The sequence below is a fragment of the Liolophura sinensis genome, chromosome 6, assembly GCF_032854445.1.
Source record: "Liolophura sinensis isolate JHLJ2023 chromosome 6, CUHK_Ljap_v2, whole genome shotgun sequence".
In the NCBI taxonomy this organism is placed as follows: domain Eukaryota; kingdom Metazoa; phylum Mollusca; class Polyplacophora; order Chitonida; family Chitonidae; genus Liolophura; species Liolophura sinensis.
In genome coordinates, this window is record NC_088300.1 from 22,731,812 (window position 1) to 22,758,625 (window position 26,814).

Here is a 26,814-nt window from a genome sequence, read left to right on the forward strand (position 1 = left end):
AGGTCATTCACCAGAGTTTTCCTGCACACATATACATGTTTATAAGCTCACTCAGAACTGCAATGTGTACAGTGCTTTGTGGACTGATTTGTACCACCTGATGCCTGTTTTATTGACTGTACAATGTACAAACATAACTCACAGGTACTGTAGCGTTACTACAAATCGTACAGCACGCTTTGTGCAAATACAAACATAACTGACGGGAACAACAGGGCATGAACACTGAATATAACACTAACTATATAAAATGTACCGGTAGCTAGGCTATTAATTAATAGTCCCGGTAACACAAGGGTTTTATAATCCCAACCCATGGGCAAATTTGACATACGTGTAAAACCTGAAACAAAGACTTGTTAACCTTGGGTTAATTTGATAGCGGCCTGCATACAGCAACATTTATTTCTAGGCAGAAACTTCACTCATTCTTGACATTTCAGTATAACGATATATTTACAGGGAGGTACAGTAGATTTAGGCCTACAAATTATTGTCTTCACAGGATAAAAAACATTATTATTACTGTAAAATATGTGAATCAAACTAATCATTATTAATGTAATAATCAGTCCATTAAATCATACCTAAAAAATTAGATACTTCACTGTTTTTATGAACATCTGTTTACTGTTCTTCTGGTTGTGATAAGAAAAGCTTTACTAGTAGGCATATACACACTTTGCTACAGCTGTTTATGATGTTACAGTATGTACAACTACTTAAAAGAAATCTCTTGTAAAACATAAATTTAATTTGAATAAAAGTTTATTTTCGATGATAAAGAAAAAGAGGATCTTGCTAAATAAATATTTCAAAAACCTATAGCATTTGAGAATAGGCAAAAATCCTAAATAACTTTACAAATGCACCACTCTGTAACATCTGCTGTTGTAAACATAAAATGACATCACTCTGTTACAATTGTTAAATGTCCAATCACATGCAAGGGCCAATCATGCTCATTGTACCAGGCAGACAATAACGACGCCAAGGAGGCTGAATAAGCCAATCAATTAGAACGAGATCAAATCCAGTGGCACAGACACATAACAATGGCTTGTTTAATTTAATCTACTGACTAAGGGTATCAAGTTAACTCTTCACTTTTCTTTTATTATTATTTTCTTTGAAGAAAAAAACCCTGTCACCATTCTTCCTTCTTAGTGTGAGAGCAGTTTAATTTCTTCACACCAACACAGATGGTGCTGAAAATAAAATATCATGTATATTAAGTAACCATCTGGACTCGGAAGCAACCGTGCCACTCTAGAACATGATATGTAAGTTCAGTATATAGTGGGCATACTGATTATCTCAAATTATCAGAATAAACATTGCAAATTAAAATATGTGGAGAAAACTAGCTCTGAGAACGGTCGGCCATGTTTCCAGCTTAGCTTCCACATTAACTTCACTTGAATTTCTGAAAGCTAACCTGAAAACATGGCTGACCAATCTCAGAGCCAATAGAAAACCAACACAGACATGGTAGAATGATACATGTGAAATCTGCCAAGTACATTATGCAGAGACTGGACTATCACATATGCCTACTCATTATGATGTCTTCCATATGTATACAGCGCATAAAGGTCATAGCATTAACTGTCACCATTTACACATTAAAACAAAAAATAACGAACACCGACAATTTTATGTTCAGTGCTAACAGGTGGAATGCTTGTGATAATTGAATCAAATACGCCTAGAATTCTCCTACAACATAGATATCACAATTAACAAACAAATCACAAACACCCATTTTCTCGATCTGTAAGTTCTGATTTCAGCAAACATCTTTTAACGTTAATAAAAAAGGCAGGTACATGTAATTATCAACAGTACTCCGGTATCATCTTTTAACACAATCACAGATTTGGCCTGCCAGGTACAAAAAGGGTGACTTATATCAAGGTCAGTATAAATGTACCTTTCCACACAATTAAGTACCATGTTATTTTCATAACTTCACAAGAATCACAGCAATCCTTTAGCTATTCCACATGACCAATATTCCTGGACGCAGCAGGCCTTCGGTCAGAATATTAGGAGAAAATACTCTGATTTTAACCAAATGGGGTTTGCACAAAAATTTAATATATGTATTAGATTTGCATAGCAGAACTTCCACGACATGTAAATGGTAACACATAATCTATTTGTACACGTTTCTTTAGACACCATATACCACAAAGGTACTGTGGTGCTGATACTTGCATAACATCCAGTCGGCTGTTTCTGTCTATCCACAAGCCATCTTCCTTTCTAATCATGTCATACCCATACCCATGCTTATACATGTAGCATCCAAAAGTTCCTGTACAGTGTATGGTCATGTAGCTCTCCAAACCAAGGTCAGGTAGCTCTCCAACCAAGGCTCAACTGAGCAGGTATCAGAAAAGAGGATGCAACAAACTCCAAATTCCTCACTAGCTTCCTTCTTCTTCCTTACAGAGAATTCACATTTATGGCTGATTCTGTGGCCATCCAAGTTGACACCAATCCACTGAGCTTGTAATAAAACGTTAAAGTCCCAAATACTTGTAGATCAATGTTTTTGAGCAGACGGATGATCAAGATTCAATCTTGACATCTAAGAGTCCAATGTGTCTATTCCACTCAGATCTTCACATCACATGGTCAGGTTCTTCATATGTGTTGTCCATCTGCACCCATCTGTTGAGGGCGTGTAACTTGAGACAGCATAAACCAATGAACCATGTATTGAGCTTTCATTTCACTTTCAGTTTTACACATCTTTTTTTATATTATCTCCTCTGCTCCAGACAAACCACACTTCATATTTAGACAAAGAAAATAGATGCAAACATTGAAGAATATGAAGTCAATCTGGAAACTATATCACATTATGAAGGCGGTCTGAAATCATCAAAACTGTAAGGAATTTCAGAAGTATATCACAGAGCAGAACCACGAGCACTGTCTTTGCTGGCAATTCCCACATTTGATATCAAACTTTTTTTGTTTTTGGCCATCATCAGCAAATACCAAAGTCATGACATGGAATGGCACATTAAAGTCATGATAGGTACTGTTACACATATACTGTGTATTTCATCAATATGTAAAAAAAAAATAGTCTTTGGTGAGATACAATGTGGAAGATTGAGCCAGATTTTATCACCCACACCTCCAGACACTATCCTCTCACGGTGGGGTTATGTCTTAAAGTATTGTGGGTTGTCAAAACTTGGGGGTTCTGCCCCGCCTACAAACTCATCGGTGTCTCCTGTCAAGTACTCATCCTCGGCGTCAAATCTTGCCATGCGGAAATGTCTGGAAGAACAAATGGTAACCATTACTTCCTTACTTCTTGTTTATGGCTGTTTAATTTTAGTTTTCAAGGCATTTTCCAAAATAAGACTCTTACCGAATTCCAGTCCATCGGTTTAAATAGACACACATTAGGATCATGACATTACGGGGGCAACTGAATGCATTGAAAAGTTTGATCTCAGTAAGCATAAATCTTTATGGAGAGTTAAACATCTGACGACACTTTCCTCTGAACTCAAGTGTTATCTGATTGGCTTGTGCAAGTCTGTACAGAGAACAGAATACAAGAGCACCACATGAGAACGGCAACACTGGTAGCTCCACAAACATGGTAAAAGTCTTGATTAATGTCAAACAAGCTTTCTGTATGTATGTAAGTATGCTATGGGTTTTACGTTCTACTGGACAATATTTCATTCATATGAAAGCAAGCTTTCATAATAGATACTGGCATTACTATCAGCTTCTGTCTTTTCAGCTGCACCCATCTTTACACGTGTCCTATTGTCATGCGCAAGCCTTATTTAACTGGTTCAAATGGAGTGGTCTCTGATATCCCATGTGAGTTAGGATGCAGGTCTGAAGATGTTTAATCCCCATTAACATGTGTATTTACTAAGACTGTGGTAAGAACACAAAGCTTTGAGAGCTGACCCTTCTGAATCTTTCTATCAAATACATACTGGATGCCTCGGCGTTTCCTCTTCATATAGACAACAACAGCCAGAACGATGAAGAAGAAAACAACCACACAAGTCACCACCACAGCCACTGTTATTTTAGGGTCTGCAAGAAAACGGTAATTAAAGGACATTAGGTTTGTAAGGGAACAGCAAGTGAGAGACATTAGGGTCTGCAAGGGAACAGCAAGTGGAAGATATTTGGGTCTGCAAAGGAACAGCAAGTGAATGACATTAGGGTCTGCAAGGAACAGCAAGTGGAAGACAAGATACTAAGCAAAAACATTTGTAACTAGTATAAATGAGCAAAGGCTGTTTTGAGAAAAGCAAACTTGACAAAATGCCAAGGTCTACATAATACTGTTTACATCAAGAATTTGCCCAGACAGAGATTAATGATTGCCTTATGTAGTCTGAATTAACATTAGTACTGCCCCAATTCAGTATTAGGTCATTGTGCAGTCCTGAGTGCTAACCACCTCTGCCATGAAGGCCCCCAAAGTCAACATTAAACCTTATTAACACATCAACGCAATAAACTTGAACTTACTATTACCCCCTGATGGAGAAACAGGACTGCAAAAGCTGAAGCAGCTGCTATTCACTGTGTAACTGTGGTTGGCAAAGGTGACAGTCTTGGAAGACTTCACAAACGCCTTGTAATGTTGCCAGATGTTTTCTCTCTGCGAGTCGCTTGTTGCATAAATATTGGCTTCCATCAGCACACTCCCACAGCTGAACGTCACATCTGTGAACAAAAGTAAAAAAAAAAAAATCTCTCTCCTACATTTTGATAATGTTTTCGACTACTGTTTAAAAGGAGAATCATTGCTGATTTTGTCAATGTTTTCCTCATTACATTTAAAGGGATACCAAACAGTCGCTGAAGTTCTTAATGCTTTCATTTACTTTTTATGGGGTACAGAATCACCGCTTATTCTGTTTTCTGCATTTAAAAGGGTACAGAATTAGTGCTGATTTTGATGATGCTTTCATCTTGCTGACTGACTGACTGACGTAAGAGACAGACAAACCTTCCAGCCTAAACGTATGCCTTATTTAAGCTGAATTTTCCGTACATTACTTTGGCATGGCCAAGGCTGAAAGCCTCAATTCAGGAAATCCTAGATCTATGTCAGTTTTGATTCTGTATCGTTTCAAGCTTGGAAGGGTAATTCCACGGTAATAAGACAGAATCAATACATAATATTCATATTTAATGTACAATGAAGTTAATAAATATGATGCATCATCCACACAAATATAAAACCCCACGTTTGTCAAACCCGACAAATTACAACACATGTGCCTATTTACAAGAACAAACTGACTGAGTTGTAAACAAGTAATGTGAAGGTAATCAATAAGCAATCAGTAATAGGTATGATCTATGATGATCTTCCTCTAGAAAAAAACAACAGTACTGTACCACATTTCCAGCACTTACTCTTTAAGTTGGCCTCAGAAAAGCCACACTGGCATCGGCTGTTCACATTCACAATGATGTAGGAGGTCACCATCACAGAATAATTTGGAATCTTAAAAAACTCTTTACAGTCAGTCTCCAGCTTGAACGCGATTCTTCTCTGATACTTATCAGATGGGCAATTGTTTGCTTGTCCCGGTGATGTAAGAGCTATAATGAACTGCGTGGAATTTCGAGCATACTGGTCACTGCATCTGCTGATTGATTCATTAGATTTATACACTCTGAAACAGGAACAACATCAGGGCAGATTAATTTTCACATGCTAAAACGTTCTGATTCTCTGTTTTCCACTTATTTACATGTGCTGAAAATGACCTAAAATACTTATTTACATGTGCTGAAAATGACCTAAAATACTTATTTACATGTGCTGAAAATGACCTAAAATTGCATCCATGGCTACACTGCATGTTTTGAATGATTCTGCGATTTTTTGTGACGCAACAAACAGGTGCCTTAAGGTTTGTTTGAGGTAAGCTGATGTCCTCCTGGGAAGATGTTTCATCAAGGATATTAATATTTCGTTACATTTATTTGCTTGAAAATAAACCATATTTTCCAATGTTTTATGTCATGTCATTTATTTTTATATTCATTTATTTATCTGAATGGGGCTTAATGTTGCACCTTAGAATATTTTTTTTTTTATTTTTTTATTTGACACCGTACTTTTGGTGTTTTACACTGTACTTAAGCTTCTTATGCACGAAGTCAGGACAAAATTAGATGAAACAAAATCAAAATGAAGGTGAAAACAACAACACATGCAATTTCCTGGATACGCTTTCTGTGTGTCCTTGAACCAACCAATCAAATGTCCCTGGACCCACCAATCAAATGTCCCTGGACCCATCAATCAAATGTAGAACTGCGCAATTTGAAATACATGTACATGTACAATAAGTAATTTTTGAAGTTACCTATCATGAGGCTTTATTCAGGGAATATAATGGCAATGTAGAAGTTTGGGGTCACTGTCTCAACTAAAACTATCAGAAGATGATTCACCATAATTCCTCAACACTTTTCACACAGGAAAAGAGCAATTTTCAGTGCAATTTATGTAATAAAAATAAAACTGAAATTTCACCTTTTTTGTCTTATACTTTGCCAGTAATTAAATGATTTCCTGCTTTTATTTTCATACCTTCTGACAACAATGAAAAGGATTTCATCTTCTTGTAAAACAACAATCAAACTTGACTTGGAAAATAATCCAGGCAATAGGTCCCGATGAAAAGCTTCATGGAAATGGATTTATTTATTATCTGATTGGTGTTTTATGCCGTACTCAAGAATATTTCACTTATACTACGGCGGCCAGCATAATGGTGGAAGGAAACCAGGCAGAGCCCGGGGGAAACCCACGACCATCTGCAGGTTGCTGACAGACCTTCCCACTTATCATGAAAATGGAGCTGGTCTCTATATTGACAAGTTACTCAATTATGACCAGGGCTGATGACTTCAACACAGGAAATCTACTGTTAGTTTCTATATGTATATATCCTACCCTGCTGCCTCAATCACACCCACCCCACCCCTTCCATCAATAAGACTCTATCCTGTTCTTGGTTTCCCAACTTACACACGATCCTTGGTGATAAGCTTCTTGTCCACAGGGAGATTGTTCAGAATAGCTTGGACAAATGGCGTGGTCATGTTGGATAAGGTTGAGTACACAACAGCATCTACCACACGGCTGGGTGTCATCTCACTGGGCGCAGAGCACTGCCACTGACGTCCATCGTAAAGGGCTACAGCACCCAACTCTGCATACTGGAAGAAAGAAATGCACAGAAAATCTTTCACAGGTGTGTGTGTAATACATTTGGGTCATTCCGTGTCATTTCAGCCAGCTGTTGTGGTGACCCTCTTGGATTTTGCTGAAAACATTCTTACAAATGCCTTGACATGAGAAAGATTTCCCAAGTTACAGCCCCAAATTCCAAGTGGTTTTTGAGATATGACCATCTAAAAACACCCTGTAAAGTTCATTTTCAACAGTCGCAAATAGAATATGTGTACTGAAGGCATTTTTGGATGACCATAACTTCCAATTCAATGGGCCCAGAAGTCTGAAAAACTACCTACAGGGTATTTTCTACCCTGGCTCTCCAAATATAGAATCAAAAAATAAATATCTTCAATACTTTTTTTAGATATATGCCCCTAAATATTGTGTTTCGTTCAATGCATATGCTATATTCTGCAATATATATGACAATTTGCAGAAGAAAGTCTGACCAGTCTGAGGTATTATTATTTATGTAGTTGGTGTCTGAACTTTGCTCCAGGACAAAAAAGCAGACATTTTACCTCATTTTTGTCTTAACTGATCCCCATGTTGACAGTTGAACAACTCTTTGAAATTTTTTCCACATCTTTTCACATACAAGACATTTATCAGTCTTATGGGTGAAGTAAACCAGACTGCCCAGGTAAACCACCAGCCTTGGGCAAGCTGCTCACAAGCTTTCCCTCATGAGTGTACAGATACTGACACAGTGTACAGACACTGACACAGTGTACAGACACTGACACAGTGTACAGATACTGACACAGAGTACAGATACTGACACAGAGTACAGATACTGACACAGTGTACAGATACTGACACAGTGTAAAGATACTGACACAGAGTACAGTGTACAGATACTGACACAGTGTACAGATACTGACACAGTGTACAGATACAGATACTGACACAGTGTACAGATACTGACACAGTGTACAGACACTGACACAGTGTACAGATACTGACACAGTGTACAGTTACTGACACAGTGTACAGATACTGACACTGTGTACAGATACTGACACAGTGTACAGATACTGACACAGTGTACAGATACTGACACAGAGTACAGATACAGATACTGACACAGTGTACAGACACTGACACAGTGTACAGATACTGACACAGTGTACAGATACTGACACAGTGTACAGATACTGACACAGTGTAAAGATACTGACACAGTGTACAGATACTGACACAGTGTACAGATACTGACACAGTGTACAGATACTGACACAGTGTACAGATACTGACACAGTGTAAAGATACTGACACAGTGTACAGATACTGACACAGTGTAAAGATACTGACACAGAGTACAGATACAGATACTGACACAGTGTACAGATACTGACACAGTGTACAGATACTGACACAGTGTACAGATACTGACACAGTGTACAGATACTGACACAGTGTAAAGATACTGACACAGAGTACAGATACAGATACTGACACAGTGTACAGATACTGACACAGTGTACAGATACTGACACAGTGTACAGACACTGACACAGTGTACAGATACTGACACAGTGTACAGATACTGACACAGTGTACAGATACTGACACAGTGTACAGATACTGACGCAGTGTAAAGATACTGACACAGTGTACAGATACTGACACAGTGTACAGATACTGACACAGTGTAAAGATACTGACACAGAGTACAGATACAGATACTGACACAGTGTACAGATACTGACACAGTGTACAGATACAGATACTGACACAGTGTACAGATACTGACACAGTGTACAGACACTGACACAGTGTACAGATACTGACACAGTGTACAGTTACTGACACAGTGTACAGATACTGACACTGTGTACAGATACTGACACAGTGTACAGATACTGACACAGTGTACAGATACTGACACAGTGTACAGATACTGACACAGTGTAAAGATACTGACACAGAGTACAGATACAGATACTGACACAGTGTACAGATACTGACACAGTGTACAGATACTGACACAGTGTACAGACACTGACACAGTGTACAGATACTGACACAGTGTACAGATACTGACACAGTGTACAGATACTGACACAGTGTACAGATACTGACACAGTGTAAAGATACTGACACAGAGTACAGATACAGATACTGACACAGTGTACAGACACTGACACAGTGTACAGACACTGACACTGTGTACAGATACTGACAAAGTGTACAGACACTGACACAGTGTACAGATACTGACACAGTGTACAGATACTGACACAGTGTAAGACACTGACACAGTGTACAGACACTGACACAGTGTACAGATACTGACACAGTGTACAGATACTGACACAGTGTACAGACACTGACACAGTGTACAGATACTGACACAGTGTACAGATACTGATACTGTCTTAAATGCGTATATAGGCTTCACAAACCCCATGTGGCTTGTTTCTTTTTCTTTTCTTCTGATTGGTGTTTTATGCCGTACTCAAGACTATTTAGCTTATATGACGGCGGCCAACATTATGGTAGGAGGAAACCGGGCAGAGCCCGGGGGAAACCCACGACCATCCGCAGGTTGCTGGTAGACCTCCCCACGTAACGCCGGAGAGGAAGCCAGCATGAGCTGGACTTGAACTCACAGCGACCACATTGGTGAGAGGTTCCTGGGTAATTAGGCTGCGCTAGTGCGCTAAGCAGGTAAGCCACCGAGGGCCACACCATGTGGCTTGAGTTAGCTCTATGGTGTGTTTACAGGTCAGCCCATAGTGTGGATATGACAAGCTGGTTCTTCATTACAAGACTTTTCCAGGCCCAAATACAAAAATGCCTGATTTTCAAATAAGTTACTTTTACAAGGCCTTGCGTTTTATGGCCGTGTATGAACCCAGAGCTATAAGTACATATAGTTATAGCTATAACATATAACATTTTTCCAGGTCCAATTACAAAATGCCCGTTGCTAATGGTTGTGGGTTTAGCATGGTTTTTTCTCCCACCATGATGCCGGCCACTGTCATATAAGTGAGATGTTCTTGAGTGCAGCATAAAACACCAATGAATAAATACATAAATAACTAAATACCTCATTTCATGACTTTTCGTGAACTAGAAAATGAGTTTCAAATTCCAGGCTTTTCAATGTTTTCAAGGTTCAATGAACCTGGAAACTGCAAGTGGTAAGATGTTTCCACGTCCAACTACAAAAACTCCAGGCTTCTCTACGCCAAACAAGTAATATTTAATTTCCAGGCTTAACTTTCAAGTTTTCAAATCCCTGCACAAACCCTGAGTGTTCATACCGGTTGAGAGAAGACTACATTTGGTTTCTGGTCTTCCGATCCTCCCAGGAGGAAGTAACCATTCTCATCTGTCTTAAAATTCTCCAGAGACTGGTTGTAGTAAGACTTCCCATCAGTGGCATTGTAAAGCACCAAGACAAATCCCTGCAGATATGTTGATTTGAGACCTGCAAGTAAAATCCTCTTATTAAGTGTTGCAGGCAAATAACAAAACAGCTAACAAAACAGCTAACAAAACTCATTTCTTTGTAGTGAGGTTTCTATAGCCCATGTGTGTTATATATGTTCCAAGAGAATACATATAGAGAGAAATAGCAATTTATCATTTATTTATTTATTTGAACCCGGGGGAAACCCATGACCATCCCCACGTTGCTGTCAGACCTTCCCATGTACGCAGAGGAAGCCAATATAAGCTGGACTTGAACTCACAGCGATCGCACTGGTGATAGGCTCCTGGGTCTTTGCACCTCGGTGGCGTGCTAACCCCCTCAGCCACGGAGGTGCCTTTATTTATTTACATGAATTTATAAATCTGCTTGATGTTAAATGCCATACTCATTTATTTTTCACCTATAGGATGGTAGCCACATTTATGGATGGAGGAAATTGAGGCACTTGGCGTAAACCATCCGCTGTTGACAAGTTACTAAATGTGTAATTTGCCATACGTGACGTACAGACTTGCATGCACAAATGGTCCAATAAACCTTGATGATTGCTTCAGTAGGCAATTTATGAATTAGGTGTCCACAAACAGCCTATGATGTCCAATTTCAAGTAACCCTAAGAAATGTAAATGACCTGTACAATGTATTACTCAGTATGGTATAAAGCTTAAATAGCTTTCCATACTTTTCCTAAATGTATGTGTCAAATATATGTCAGAGGCCGCTTACACAAAGGAATCGCTAGCTAAGTTGATTGTTAAAAGCATAAGTTGCCAAGGTAGTTACAGTCAACTTAGGCTACGATCGCTTTGTGCAAGAGGCCTCTGGTCAGCTAAACTTAACATTAGCTAAATACAGTGTCCAGGAAAGCCGGGCAACCTGCAGATGGTCGTGAATTCCCCCCCCCCCACCCCCACCCACCGCTTTGCCCGATTTCCTCCTGCCATAATGATGGCCACTGTCGTATAAGGGAAATAATCTTGAGTACGGCGTAAAACACCAATCAAATAAATAAATAAATAAATAAATAACGAAAGCCCGGTTATGAGTGATACCTTTCAATTCCACAAACCCAAGCTCCATCTTGCTTGGTGGATCAACATTGACCTCATTAATAAGTACTTTAGGAAGTGCAGGTAACGAGTTGAAGTAGTTCTTAGGACAGGTGTTGCTCTTTCCAGGTGTGGGCTGGGATAGCGAGAAGACTAAACCTTTCCTGGTGAAATTGCAGTAGAGGCACCGAGATACACTCCAAGCCTTCTGGTACAAGAGAACAGGTACACAAATATAAGTCTGGGCATGGGTCTTTTTTTCCTGCTACCTGGCAATACTGATATTTACCAAGGAGATGTTCTGGTACAGGAGAACAGGTACACAAATACAAGTCTGAGCATGGATGCTTTTTTCCCGATACCTAGTAATACTGATATTTACCATTCAAGTCTTCTCGTACAAGAGAACAAGCACACAAATACAAGCTCTGTCTCAATGTATGAACAGATCAAGAATTTTTTTTTTCTGTCAACACTTGTACACCTCTGGAGAACAAAACTTACAGTTTGAGCATTAGCTATTTCCCACTACATTGTACTACACTCTGATATACCCTGTGTGATCTGACATAGGTGAATAAATGCAGGTGCACAAAACTTACAGCTTGAACATTTGCTATTTCTCATCACATTGTACTACACCCTGATATACCCTGTGTGATCTGATATAGGTGAACAAATGCAGGTGCACAAATACAAGCACAAAACCTCCTACAGGCTACACCAGTATCCATGGATGACCAGCTATTGTCGTTAGATATGCATCTAAAATGTAGAAGTTAACTTAGTAGCCTATTTGTTTGGCAGAAAAGGTCTGCAAGATTCATTTTAAGGTGACACTTCAGCAGTATTCATTCTGTGATGGTGATCCACATCTTTTGGGAGCCGGAAATCCTTTTCACTTACCTCAGAAGGCTTTGATATATTCACAAAACTTCCAGCAGGTGTGAGAGAAGAGATCAATGCCTTCACTTGGCTCTCCAAACGTCCAAACACTACAGCATCGATCACATCACTTAATCTCGCATTTGACAGCCATTCTGTTTTATCCAATTTTTTTGGAGGGGTCTGGAAGTGAGAAATGTAAACAATAATAAACTTTGAACAGATAACACCATTATTACAACAACTTCAATATTTACCAAATTTTAAAAAATACTGACATTTTACTGACAGGGATCAGTATTAAAAGCTAACATAAAATTTAATGTTTATCGATATCATTTCTGCAAATGTTTCTTGAAAAAACAACATATCTCTCAAATATATATATATATGTACATGTATGTATGCAGACCTTTTTGTCATTTTTAGAAACTTCACTGCTGTTACAGTAGTATCATTGTTAACTGATGGCATTAGAATCTGTTTTATACCAAAAAAGTACTTGTAAAAGCGTGCCATGCAAATAACAACAATTCTGTTAGATTAAGTAACACCTGATTACAATGCAACATTTTTAATTTTTCCAGTCCTTGCTGTTCTATTTATATTTTTGTGATTGCATCTATATCGTAAAAGGACACCAGATTACCTTGTACAGGGCAATAGCCCCAGGCTTCAATGCCCAAAATGAACTGTTTGCTGTCAGATTCTTATTAGGTGTGAAGCTGCCTCCCTTAGGTCCCAGAAGAAAATAGCCACTGCTATTTGTCTTTTGATTCCAAAGATCAACCGGTGTGGGAGAGGACGGGGAGGTTCCGTTGAAGGACACAAGCACAAAGGGATTGAGAGATGTGTTTCCCGCTCCTAAATCGTACAGTTCCACAAACACCGATCCGTTCATACTGACTTCATTAATCACAACCTTTGGAACCTGACATTTGTTGGTCACATCTGTAACAAAATAAATCAAGGCCAAGTTCATGAAAAAAAAAACGATTAGTGAAGAAAGTAATACAGTCACAAGTTGTAGCTGACACACCACAACCACCTCCTAAACCAAGTTGTTCAAAAGCTTAAAAGTTACATTAAATAAACAACAATGTATCTCAAATGAAAGATAACAGCAAAGTGTGTCCAGAAAAACTCCACATTATATTTTTTACACTTTACACTGTGATTCTTCAATCTATTTGCATGTTCTCAGGGCATTATTCTGCGTAGACTGTTAAAATACTTATAGTGAAGCACGGAAGTTGACCAATCCAATCAAAGGCAAATTAAAAATACGCATAAATTGCACTGAAAGTTGCTCTTTCCTAAAGGTACCAAGAAAATTAGAAATTACCCAGAAATTCCACAATAAATCAATTATATTCTACATACCTTTCTTGTGACCATACTTTCCACATAGACCTTAGCTTAGACATAAGTCAAATTTGATATACCCTAATTCCTCAATCTTTGTGCACTGATTGGTTGGATTGACCAATTTCAGGGCTTCGAAAAAAAAAGTATAATTTTAACAGTCTGCACAAAATAATACTTTCAGAGTATGCTGGAAAAAACGTCTTGCAAACAAGCGAACAGGTTTACAAATTACAGTATATTAGGATGAGAAAGTGCTAACATCTGACGTAACTATTAGCACATATTTGAACAGTTGGCAAAAGAAGTCTGACGTAATCATAATGTACTACGTCTGACCTTCATGGATGTAGTAACACAAAACAGCTTTCAATAGAATTCACGGCGTAGGAGCCAACAAACTTCCACGCCTCAGATCAGGCATACAAGTCTGATACACATCCACAAAGCAATGTTTGACACAAGTCTTTTACATTCACATTATTGAAATCAAAGTTTTGAACACACCATTAATTAAACTGGCATATGATGACATATCACTAAACACTCTGAACTCTGAACGTATCACTTGGGAGTTCCAAAGTTTTCTTCCAATGAGGAATTAAACTGATTGTTCGATTCCAGATGGTCAGTGTTCAGCTTTACGGGGAGATGCAGAGGCTGTAACCAATCTTCCCAGTTAAATATGCCGGGTTAAAGGATACATAATATATTTGATATACATTTCTATCTTACGGCGTGACCTAAAGGTACAAAAAAAGCTTCTCCGCTATCTTTTTAGGGAGTAAAAATGGTTTTAAACTACAGTCTTCCTGAACATCCCAGCATGTTAATCAACGACGTCATTTCCAAATATTCCTGACCGCTGACAGAAAATATGCATAAAATAAAAGAAGGGTTATTCACAGATATAAATAATGCCTCAAAAATGAATTTTCTTTTGTCGCTCTGTTTAGCATATCTTTCTTCATAATTTTTTCAAACCATACTCTTCAGTTTTGTAGTACCTTTTCACACATCCTTTAAGTAAGTGAAATAGTATTCAGTAGGATATCAAACAGCAATGAAGTTAAAACAAATTCTACTATAAAAAAAAATTGATTTGCGGACTCCGCTACTGTTGCAGTATCATCTGAACCCTGCAAATCTCTGTGACTTGACTCTGTACTTTACCATTACCCACAGAGATACTGCTTACATTAACTCCAATCCAGCATATGCTTTACACCCTTAATCTCTAGCATTCCATTATCAAGACTTGGGTGTGGGATTCATCACGGTTAGAGGTGGGAGGAAACTGCTGGACTTTGAGTGCGAAAAAATGGGCCTGATCTGATTTCCCAGAGCACCGTCACATTAGCAGTGGCTAATGGTGAAGTACAGAGTCAGGGCATTTATTTGATGGGTGTTTTATGCCGTACTCAAGAGTCTTTACTTCTATGACAGCGGCCAGCTTTGTGTTGGGAAGAAACCAGGCAGAGCTTCTTGGAAACCCACAACCTTCTGCAGGTTGCTGAAAGACCTTCCCACGTAAGTCCGGAAAGGAACCTAGCATGAGCTGGACTTGAACTCACAGCGACCACATTGGTAGGAGGCTCCTAGGTCATTGCACCATGCTGGTGTGCCAAACCTTTCAGCCACGGAGGCCCCTGCCTGATCTGAGTTAACCCAAGAAAGTCTGTGCCGCTAATAGTGGAGTAGAGAGCCAAACCAAAGAGACATGCAGGGAACAGTTTTATCACTTCTTTTTTTTACATGTAAAGCTGACATACTTTTCGTTGCTGGCATCAGCCAGAAGGCTCTCATCATCTTCAAGACACTGGGCACACATCTAGATATTGCAGTCTCATTATTAGGTTTCATCTGTATGCCTGTCTGTTTGCTAGCAGCACCGTCCAGAGCCTTCATCAAAGCACTAGGTGAGTCTGATGCAGTGGCGCTGTACACCACGAAGTCCAGGGCCATGGCATTATGTTGGAGCTGTTCAAAATCAGGGATGTTCGCATCTGCATGAGCCAGCCTGTAGAGAACCACGGCACTGCTGACCTCAGGGTCACGATTCAGCTTCAGACTCTTCTGACCAGCACCATCAGGGGTAGCTTCAACTAAGTACAGAGGTGAGGTCCTGCAGAGACAAAAACACAATTTTACAGGTGAAGTTCAAGTCTCAAAGTTGTCTTTTATTTTGATATAGCAGCAAAGGTAGTAATATATTATTTATTAACAATGAAGAATGGTTGTATTTACCTAAGATGCATTGTATTCTTTGATTTAACTGCCAATAGTGGCAGATTTAGTGACTACTGGAACCTTGTGGTGTCCCAGTCTCTTGGAAGTTGTGTTAAACCGAGCTATGATGTAAATTAAAACACATGCAACCTACTCCACCGACGCCAGACTTGGTGGCAGAAGTCGTGTACTGGTCAATGGCACCACTTGTCAATGGCACCACATGTCAGTGGCCACTATCTCCTCCAGTGGTCATAGGGCAACAAATGGAGCACACCCTTCAAGAAACCTTAACTGAACCTCTCTGAGTAAAAGTCTCTAAAAATCTTGGTGGTTATGAGAAGAAGGACATGGGCAATTTGATGGGACAATTTTATTATTCTTACATTTTTCCCTCTAGTTTGTAGACTGTTGTAATGTTGATTGGGTTCCCTGTAAGGCTGACCAGTAACAAGCCATCAAGAGCCAGATTATCTGCTCCCTTTAGTTCCACATAATCTTCAGTCGCTGACTTCCCCAGGTACACTTCGTTGATTACAAGGCTAACACCTGCTGCAAACGGAGGATTGAAATACATTCAGACAGCACCCCGTTAAGTCACATACATATGCATCCAATATACAGTACCTCTAGTATACAAGACAATGTGACTACTGTGTTTTCTGAATATTTATTTATTGATTGAGCCATACTCAATATTTTTTTCACGTATACAATGGTAATCAGTTTTATGGGCGGAGGAAGCTAGAGAGCTCAGAATAATAAAACCACCAACCTTTGTCGAGTTAATGACAGTCTCTACCATGTGCTGATATGCACACCACATTAGTGGCAGAAAAGTAGTCTTCAGCAAACAACAAAATACACACAAATGTGTTTTCTGAATATTTTCTAAATATTTATTGATTGATTGCTGTTAAACACCATAATCAATAATTTTTAACTTATATGATGACCTGTTTTATGGGTGGAGGAAGAGCCTGTAGTTAACCACAAACCTTTGGCAAGTTACTGACAAACTTTATCATGTCCACATATGTACATCATACTAATGTTATAAAGTGGTCTTCATCAAACAATGAACTGATACGTAAGCATCATTGAGGAGCACACCCAGGATCTGAATTTAGTGAAGACTGGGTAAAGCCACCATGGTTCAACACCAGTTAGGTACACATACCTGGGGGCAATGATGTAGACGGTGTTGTGGGGGCTGATGATGTTGTGGGGGCTGGTGACGTTGTTTGGGCTGGTGACGTTGTTTGGGCTGGTGATGTTGTTTGGGCTGGTGATGTTTGGGTTGGTAATGTTGTTTGGGCTGTTGACTTTGTTTGGGCTGGTGACGTTTGGGCTGGTGATGTTGTTTGGGCTGGTGATGTTTGGGTTGGTAATGTTGTTTGGGCTGGTGATGTTGTTTGGGCTGGTGACGTTGTTTGGGCTGGTGATGTTGTTTGGGCTGATGTTTTGGATGGTAACGTTGTCTGGGATGGCGACCGAGTAGTGGCAGATCCTGGGCATGGATTCTCCTTCCCGGGGCTGGGCGTCATGGACACAAACATCTCCGGTTGTTGGGGACAGTAGCTCATAGACAGGTCACGTTCCAAGGACATCTGAGGCAAGTTCACCTGCCATCAATGACACATGAGGAGGAGTATATTTTCTATATTTTGAAAGTCACATCTTCAAAATGGTACATTTAAATCTCCAAACATATCACCAACTCTGTACAGTAGTCAGCTAATTTTGATCATGCTTGAACTTTCTCCAAAGCACAGAATTTCTTATCTTAACAGCAAATGACAGCACTTATTCTTCTGACTACTGTGTATGGCCTTCAGTTTAAATTGGGGACAAACAGCACTATGGAATACAGAATCCAACCCCACATTTAAAGTCCACATCATATCTCTATGCTGTGAAATATGTCAATTATCCAGTGTATACAAAGCAACCATATTTAAATTAAATAACCCACCAAATACGTAAAATTTTCTTCAACATTTTGAAACACTACTTTTGTGCCGGGTTGGGGGGGGGGGGGGGGGGGGGGAAGCAGTGAACTTCACACAAATATACTACTAGTATATCTTATACTGGACACCAGACATGACACTCCACCCAGTCACTATATACTGATACTGGGACAACCAGTCATGTTTCCTTGTGCTAGCGTCTCAGTTCTGAGCGCCAAGCGAGGCAACAACAAGTACCATTTTAAAATTCTTTGGTATGACCTGACCCATGATAGGTAGCAAGGTCACCGACTTCGGGGAGGACACTCTAACCATTAGGTTGCCGAAGCACTCCAATGTAGATATATACAACAAAATATTAACATGATGTCACTTAACACATATACAAACCTGGGTCTTGTTGACAGCCGTTAAAAATGACTGGCTAGCATTGCTCCCAAGGTTCCCATAGACCACAATGTCCAACAAATTTTTTGTCGTGAGGATGAATGGAGTGCTCGCAGTTCCATCAGGAATCCAGTAAAGAGCAATGGCTCCAGATCTCGTCTACAAAACATCAAACATCGTTCCACCGTACATTTCAACACATACACCATGTACGTGCAAAAACAACTGGTTAAGATTTTGTTTTGATTCTCTTTGTGCATGGACCTTCTAATTTCACCAGGGGCCTCCGTGGCTCAGTCGGTTAAAGCGCTAGCGCAGCGTAATGACCCAGGAGTCTCTCACCAATGCAGTCGCTGTGAGTTCAAGTCCAGCTCATGCTGGCGGCCGTACGTGAGAAGGTCTGTCAGCAACCTGCGGATGGTCGTGGGTTTCCCCCGGGTTTCCACCCACCATAATGCTGGCTGCCGTTGTGTAAGTGAAATATTCTTGAGTACGGCGTAAAACACCAATCAAAAAAAAAAAAAAAAAAATCTAATTTCACCACAAGTGATACGAGTCACTTTGTGCTCTTTGCGAAGCGACACAACAACGTTCAAAAAGCTTACAGAGTGAGACACAAGTACTTTTGTGGTCAACTTTCTTGGTATGTATGTATGTATGGGTGAGGTTTTACATCGCACTTTTCAGTCATACGGCGATGAGGAATCATTAGATGTGCGTATGTATATCCTATGCCTTCTTGTGGCAGAGCAAGTCCACTGAAGCATCACAGTGAAGATACCAGACCTGACATCCTACCCAGTCACGTTATACTAACACTTGTTTCTTTGCTCTAACCTCTCATTGCCAAATTAAGCAAGGAAGTAATGAGTACCGTTCTGAAAGTAGTTGGAACGACCCAACTGAAGTTTGATCCCAGGCTTCCTTATTTCGAGGTAGATACTCTAACCACTAGGCCACTGAAGCAGGCTAAACTTTCTTGGTAAAAACACTAGAACAAACCATGGAATGTGTCTACCGAAAGACTGCAATAGTAAAAAGATTTCACTTATGCAATCAAAATATTTTCGAACAATATCAGCTTTCCTTGCTTAGCACAACTACTTTCATATTAATCAAAAAATCTAGATGCTTGCGACACATAACAGGTTAATGACAGAAAGACTTCTGAATGGGGTACACAAATCCACACCAATGACCTTCTTAATGCATTCAGCTATACTTCCTTGCTTTAACTGTCTTCCAACATTCACAACAACAACAAAAAAAAAAGAGTCTATACACATAGACTTTTGAGTGATACTCAAAAATAGTTTAGATTTATATTACTCCACATACTGGTATTCAATAATGGTCATAGCAGTATGTATTTCATTTACTACTATTACTGTCTTTTTTTTCTCCAAGAGCCATGGTAAAGTTTTTCAATGTTTTCCCACATTGGCAACTTACCCCATTTAGCTTACTGAGAAGGTCAGTGATGTTGTCTGTGGATGCCTCCATCGCCTTGGTAACAGTGTACAAGCCAGTGCTGCTATTTGTTCTACCATGCAGCTGTGCGGTGCCTACTGTCTTGTTTGTCTCTCCATCAAAAGTAACCAGCCTGATTTGATCCAGAGGAAAATCTGGCGTTCCTGAACTGTAAATTTCTATGAATTTCTCTGTCATGTTGGAGAAGAGCTTAAACTCATTAATGAGGAGGCCCTTTGGAGCGACACAGCCAATGGGTGTTGACTCAGGTTCCATAGCGATGGCAGCAAATGCAGCTAGATCCATGGCTTCCTTGGAGTAGCAGCGCCTTATATCCGTATCTTGATTGAAACAAAGATAAAAACAAAATGAGTTACAATACAAAACTTTTAAGTATCCATGGTCTGCCCCCATTCCCATCAAACTCTGCTTTGACAAGTAGACAGCATATCAGTCATGTATTGGGGTACTCAAGTATGTTCAAAAGGTAACATTCAAAATTTTAAATACTGAGTAGGTCAAAAGATATGAACCAACCTAGAGTAACTAACATACCCAGCGTACATGTGACATAATAAAAAAATTGACCCACAACAGCCATAAATATGCCCCTCCTCTAATCAAGATGGAGGGCATTGCAAGGTAATTTCCGAGATATTACAATGGACATTAAAATACAACTTAACATGAATGGGTCAAGCTGGGTTCTCAAACTTCATATTGAAGGTCTAGACATTGAATCTGCAAAAGAGTGTTCTGACAAATTATTGAGCAGTTTTTGCACATAAACCAACGACCAATCGGAAAGATATTGATAAATATGCAAAACTTATGTACAGATCCAAATGGTCTTTGACCATGTATGCTTGATCTAATGTATACTTGAAATAAACTTGGAGCACAAATTTGATCAAACTCAGACAACATTTAGAGAAGTTATGACCCTGAATGCAACCACCTACCAGAATAATGGGGATTGTTAAACATGCAAAAAATCCAGCACACTGGTTTGGGAACTTAATCAGAGGTTCCACAAAGTACAATTACACACAATATTTTAAAATCAGACAGTGTTTGGGGCAGTTTTTGCACACGAACAAGAATTACAAGAAATCAATAAAGATGCAAAACCTAAGCATGGGCCCAGCTGGTTTTCAAACTTAATCTGAGGTTTAATACACAAAATGAACCAGCAAAAAATTTTTAGAAAAAAAAAGACCATATTTAGAGTAGTTTCTTGCAAAGAAATCAACAACCAATGAAAATCAAAGAATTCATTAAATATGCAAAACTTACCCTAATTCTTGTAAAGTTTGGGACAGATATTAGTAGAGAAGAATGTAGAATATTACATCAGCCTTTGGAAAATTAAAGAGATGAGTATGCTGTTCATCAGATGGTCCAACCATTTTAGGAAAAAAAAACTCAATATATTCCTGCTAGAATTACATATATAATGGCTAAAATGAGCGCACCAGGTGTCCCAAATTTTAGTAGAAATAGCATATGTATGAACTGGGTTGATTCTCGACAATGATCTGAAATAACCTTTATACCCGCACCTAATCAGAATCCAGGTAAATCATTAAATATGCAAGTCTTATGGATGGATCCAGCTGTTTTTTGTTCATGAAGTCTTGGAAATACCAGGGCTACTACAGGTTGGTATTCACAGATAAAATGGTGACATGCCATTTGAACTTATTTCTCCCCAAGTTAGCATGTTAGTGAACTTACTTTTTGGTGTGAGTAGAATCGCAGCGGTCACCCCAGGAAATAAATCCTGCAACAATGCAGATGGAGGCGTTTGGGAGAATGTGAAGACAACTGCATCAACAGGCCGATTATTCTGGAAGACAAAAATCATGGATCTCAGCATTTGTTTGTAATGTGCACAGTGAGTATCTTTACATAAAAATTTTCCAACAGATTCAACACTCTTGAATCATGTGGTCCCTCATAACACTTGACAAAAATAAAAATGACCAAAATAGCAATGTTGTTTTATTATTTCATCATGGATACTCTTGTTGGCTAGTTAATATATCTGCATTAATAAAATTTATTTATTCATTGATTGGATTTATGTTTAAAGCAATCCTAAAGAATACAAAGGCAGTCAACTTTACGTAATGGGTGGAAGAGACCTGAGTGCTGAGGGCAAATCACTAACAAACTCCCCCTCGTGACAGAGAGACAAACACACTACATAAATGGTGGAACACATGGGGTATTCCACAAGTGTTAGACTGCTTAAACTGCCACACAAGCATTGCCAATCATTCACCAAGGTCCCTACCAACAGTGACAGTGAGAGAATGTCCAAGGCCAGGTTTGAACTTCCACCTTATGTGACCTATCATTTATTTATTTATTTATTTGATTGGTGTTTTACGCCGTACTCAAGAATATTTCACTTATACGATGGCGGCCAGCTGGCAGACCTTCCCACGTACGTAGAGGAAGCCAGCATGCACTGGACTTGAACTCACAGCGACTGCATTGGTGAGAGACATCTGGGTCATTATGTTGCACGAGCGCGCTAACCAACTGAGCCACGGAGGCCCCTGTGACCTATTAGATAAAAGCACCAACATCATGGACAGACAGAAAGATAGATGGACAGATCCCACAAATAACCATCACTTTTTGATAAAGCTTGCAAAATGAACACGATGCCGATCTCCGAATTACAGTGAAACTTACCGAGGGTGATGTTAACTTGTCATAGAGAGCAACAGCAAAGGTCAAATTATCAGTGACAGTCAGGTTTACAGCTGTACCTAGACTGATGACTGGGTAGCCAAGACTGTCTGTCAGTTCATCTGCCAAAGGAATCTGTTTAATTCTGAAAGGTATAATAAAAAATTCACTCGTACAAAATAAAAATATATATGTATGCTTGTGGTCAAAGCCCAAGAGAATATCTAACCAAATCTATACAGCACACTTGGATATACAATGTGATCCCAGAATATCTAACCAAATCTATACAGCACACTTGGATATACAATGTGATCCCAGAATATCTAACCAAATCTATACAGCACACTTGGATATACAATGTGATCCCAGAATATCTAACGAAATCTATACAGCACACTTGGATATACAATGTGATCCCAGAATATCTAACCAAATCTATACAGCACACTTGGATATACAATGTGATCCCAGAATATCTAACCAAATCTATACAGCACACTTGGATATACAATGTGATCCCAGAATATCTAACCAAATCTATACAGCACACTTGGATATACAATGTGATCCCAGAATATCTAACCAAATCTATACAGCACATTTGGATATACAATGTGATCCCAGAATATCTAACCAAATCTATACAGCACACTTGGATATACAATGGGATCCCAGAATATCTAACCAAATCTATACAGCACACTTGGATATACAATGTGATCCCAGAATATCTAACCAAATCTATACAGCACACTTGGATATACAATGTGATCCCAGAATATCTAACCAAATCTATACAGCACACTTGGATATACAATGTGATCCCAGATCTATATGTTGTAAATCTTCAACCTTTTAAATGACTAGCACTTTTTTTTCAGTAGAATGTGTGCATACAAATTATTATGAAAACTATGCTAAAAATAATTTGTTTATGTCAATAAGGATGCAAGCTTCATAAAACGGTGCAAATTATTTCTCTACACTCATAGTTCTCACAATGTTTCAAAATATTGGTCACAGAGGCGGCTGGAAAGGCTGGAGAATTATGATAGGTACATGAGTATATGTTCAACCAAAACATTTGTTTCTGGGGTAAATTATAACAGCTACTAAATATGTAACTGATCATACTTCTCAGGGCCTCACATAAAAGATAATGGAAGATTAAGAAATAAACCTTGCACACTCGAGCTCAAACTCAGCTATGACTATATATATTTCACTATAATTACATTAATTCATTTTTGTTCACATTAATTCTTATCACTTTTATCACTGATTTCCAACTTTCAGCCAAACTGTATCACACAGTGCCTTCTCAAACGTCTGACAGAATATCTGAATTTGTGGCTGGTTAACATTGTGAACTCAGCTTCTTTTGCTTATTTATTTATTTACTAATTTAACTGTTGATTCATATCATATTCAAGAATTCATGGACATTACTTTCCATCCACAATATAAATCTGATTAATGAAAGGTAAAATTCCCAGAGATTTCTGAAACTGTGTTTTACATCTTGACAACAGATCACTGCACTTCTGTCTCTTACATGTCCTGGCTTGTAGCATTAGACCTCCAGACTTCAACTGTCAAGTTCTCCATGCTTGCATTTTTTTTCTTATGAACGTCTTGAATACGTACAGAGACCAATCCAGTATTACCACCCGTAGAGTTGATATGAACATTACTAATGATAATCTGAAAGGTAATACAAAAAGTGGTAATTACGTTTTGACCATGATTTGAAATACTTTACTGGAATAACTGCTTGAAATTACAAAGCTTTACAACACACAGAATAAAATCACCATGCTTGGAAAACGGCCAACTTGGAAAAAACTATTCAAACAATATGCACGAACTGTAATTCTTTAACCTTTTCTCATGTTTGCAAGGTGCTTTTTAAAGCATATTTCGAAGGTATTATTTAGTTTAGACTGACAAAATTAAACTTTTTGCTAAGCCCTGAATATGGTCAACCCAACAAATGTAGTTTTGTCTCCAAACTCTGCATAAATTGCACTGTAAGTAGTTCTTTCATACGCGAAAGGGCGAGGAATTAGGGCAAGTGCACATTACATGAATGCAAGATGTATGTCCAGAGGTAAATACATACATGTACATAACTGTAGAACAAAAGTCACCAGGGCCAGATGTTTAAAAGTGTATTAGCTAATACTTGCATTATGTTATATTTTATATTTACATTTTTAGCCTCAGCAGCCAATGCAGTTCTCCAAAGTCAGCAGCAGTTTTACTTCATATTTCATATACTGTTTCACAATTTTCATTTGGATAAGTGCAAAATTTAAGACTTGGCTTAAAGTTAAAACTGGTATTAAAGTCTTAAACCAGTTTTGAACAACTGGCCCCTGGCTTTCAACATGGTCAGCAAAGCCCATCTTACAGTGAATACTTACAACTATTCACAAATATATTTAGTTATTCATTTCATTAAGGATGCAAGAATTTTTCACTTGTGTGATGTAGTCAGTTTTAAGGCTGGTGTTAACTGGAATTTCTGCTGTAACACCTTAAGAAAATTACTCACAAACTTTCCACGTATGACTTCATACTGATATACATAGTATAACTGTGGAAAGCAAATGGCCTTTAGCAAATGCGAACGGTCACACAAGCGTCAACTCACAGATCCATTATCCCATTATTAATGTAACGGTAATGTACAGCTGGTTGCAACCTCCACCCCTATCCCCTCAGTGGCTGAACTTGATGAAGTGTTTTCTCCCCCTTACCTTTCTCCCTGCTGGACTGGGAGTAGACAAAGTTCCTGGAGCCCTTGTTGTTGAAGATGGAGAGATGGTTGTGGGAGTCACATGTGTTGAAGTTGATTTGGCTGTCGTAACCTGTGACTGTGAGGCCTGTGTTTTACTTTGTGCTGTTGTTGGCAATGGTGTTGTTGTTGTTGACTTGATTGATGTCGTTGAACTGTTTGTTGTTGTTCTACTGTTTGTCGTCGTTGAACTGTTTGGTGTTGCTGAACCGTTTGATGTTGTCGATGATGTCGTCGCCATAGTTACTGACGTCGACACTGTAGACACTGATCCTGCTGTTGTGCCTGTGGACGTAGTATCTTTCCCAGACACCCAGGTGCTATGATCTCCAACCAGAAGAATGACAACAACCAGATACACTGACAATGAACTGGCCATCTTGCTATTACCCACGTCACATTTCCAACCCATCATCTGCAAACAAGAACAGTGAGGGTATCTCCTGACAATTTCATAAATGGTAGTTTTCATGGACATTTAAGGCCTGCATTAATATTCCCAGATAGAAAATGTAGTCCAGACAATGTGAGATCATTATAAGGGATTTTCTAACCTTTGCCTGGAATATTAAAAACCAAAAAAAGGTCCATGTATTGATTGACTTGGAGCATAGCCCACAAAAACACACGTCTTGCATAGTTATTTATTTATTTGATTGGTGTTTACGTCGTACTCAAGAATATTTTACTTATATGACGGCGACCAGCATTATGACCCACGACCATCCACAGGTTGCTGGCAGACCTTCCCACATAAGGCCGGGAGAGAAAGCCAGCATGAGCTGGACTTGAACTCACAGTAACTGCATTGGTGAGAGACTCCCGTTTCATTACGCTGCGCTAGCGCGCTAACCAACTGAGCCACGGAGGCCCATCTTGCATAGTTCAAGAGCCCTCTATAAAATACATGTATTCTATCAGCATAGTTTTATGAGCCCTCTATAAAATACATGTGTTGTATCAGCATAGTTTATGAGCCCTCTATAAAATACATGTATTGTATCAGCATAGTTCATTAGCCCTCTGTAAAATACAAGTATTGTATCAGCATAGTTCATGAGCCCTCTATAAAATACATGTATTGTATCAGCATAGTTCATGAGCCCCTCTATAAAATACATGTATTGTATCAGCATAGTTCATTAGCCCTCTGTAAAATACAAGTATTGTATCAGCATAGTTCAAGAGCCCTCTATAAAATACATGTATTGTATCAGCATAGTTCAAGAGCCCTC

At 39.0% G+C, this 26,814-nt stretch overlaps 1 protein-coding gene across 1 annotated transcript; it reads right to left on the bottom strand.

The window, feature by feature from the left end:
- Nucleotides 1–3,850: 3,850 nt before the first annotated feature.
- On the bottom strand, nt 3,851–26,306 carry LOC135467005 (mucin-2-like). The gene is made up of 17 exons (XM_064744758.1): nt 25,542–26,306; nt 24,335–24,483; nt 22,780–22,921; nt 21,811–21,922; nt 20,056–20,414; nt 18,607–18,762; nt 17,424–17,868; nt 16,630–16,795; nt 15,787–16,139; nt 13,299–13,600; nt 12,671–12,832; nt 11,768–11,972; nt 10,543–10,709; nt 7,058–7,248; nt 5,428–5,690; nt 4,531–4,728; nt 3,851–4,086 (listed from the first exon to the last, which is right to left on the bottom strand). The coding sequence occupies exons 1-17, from the start codon at nt 26,055–26,057 to the stop codon at nt 3,890–3,892; spliced, it is 4,083 nt and encodes a 1,360-aa protein (XP_064600828.1). The 5' UTR covers nt 26,058–26,306; the 3' UTR covers nt 3,851–3,889.
- Between the last annotated feature and the right edge of the window lie 508 nt (nt 26,307–26,814).

Bases quoted from the DNA above. Each gene is read 5' to 3' on its own strand.
- LOC135467005 (XM_064744758.1), bottom strand. From the start codon at position 26,057: ATGTCCATGAAAACTACCATTTATGAAATTGTCAGGAGATACCCTCAC. The intron at 24,484-25,541 runs GTAAGGGGGAGA...ATTACCTTTCAG, and splicing joins CCAGTCCAGCAGGGAGAAAG to ATTATCATTAGTAATGTTCA. The intron at 17,869-18,606 runs GTTTGTATATGT...CATTGATGGCAG, and splicing joins CGGCTGTCAACAAGACCCAG to GTGAACTTGCCTCAGATGTC.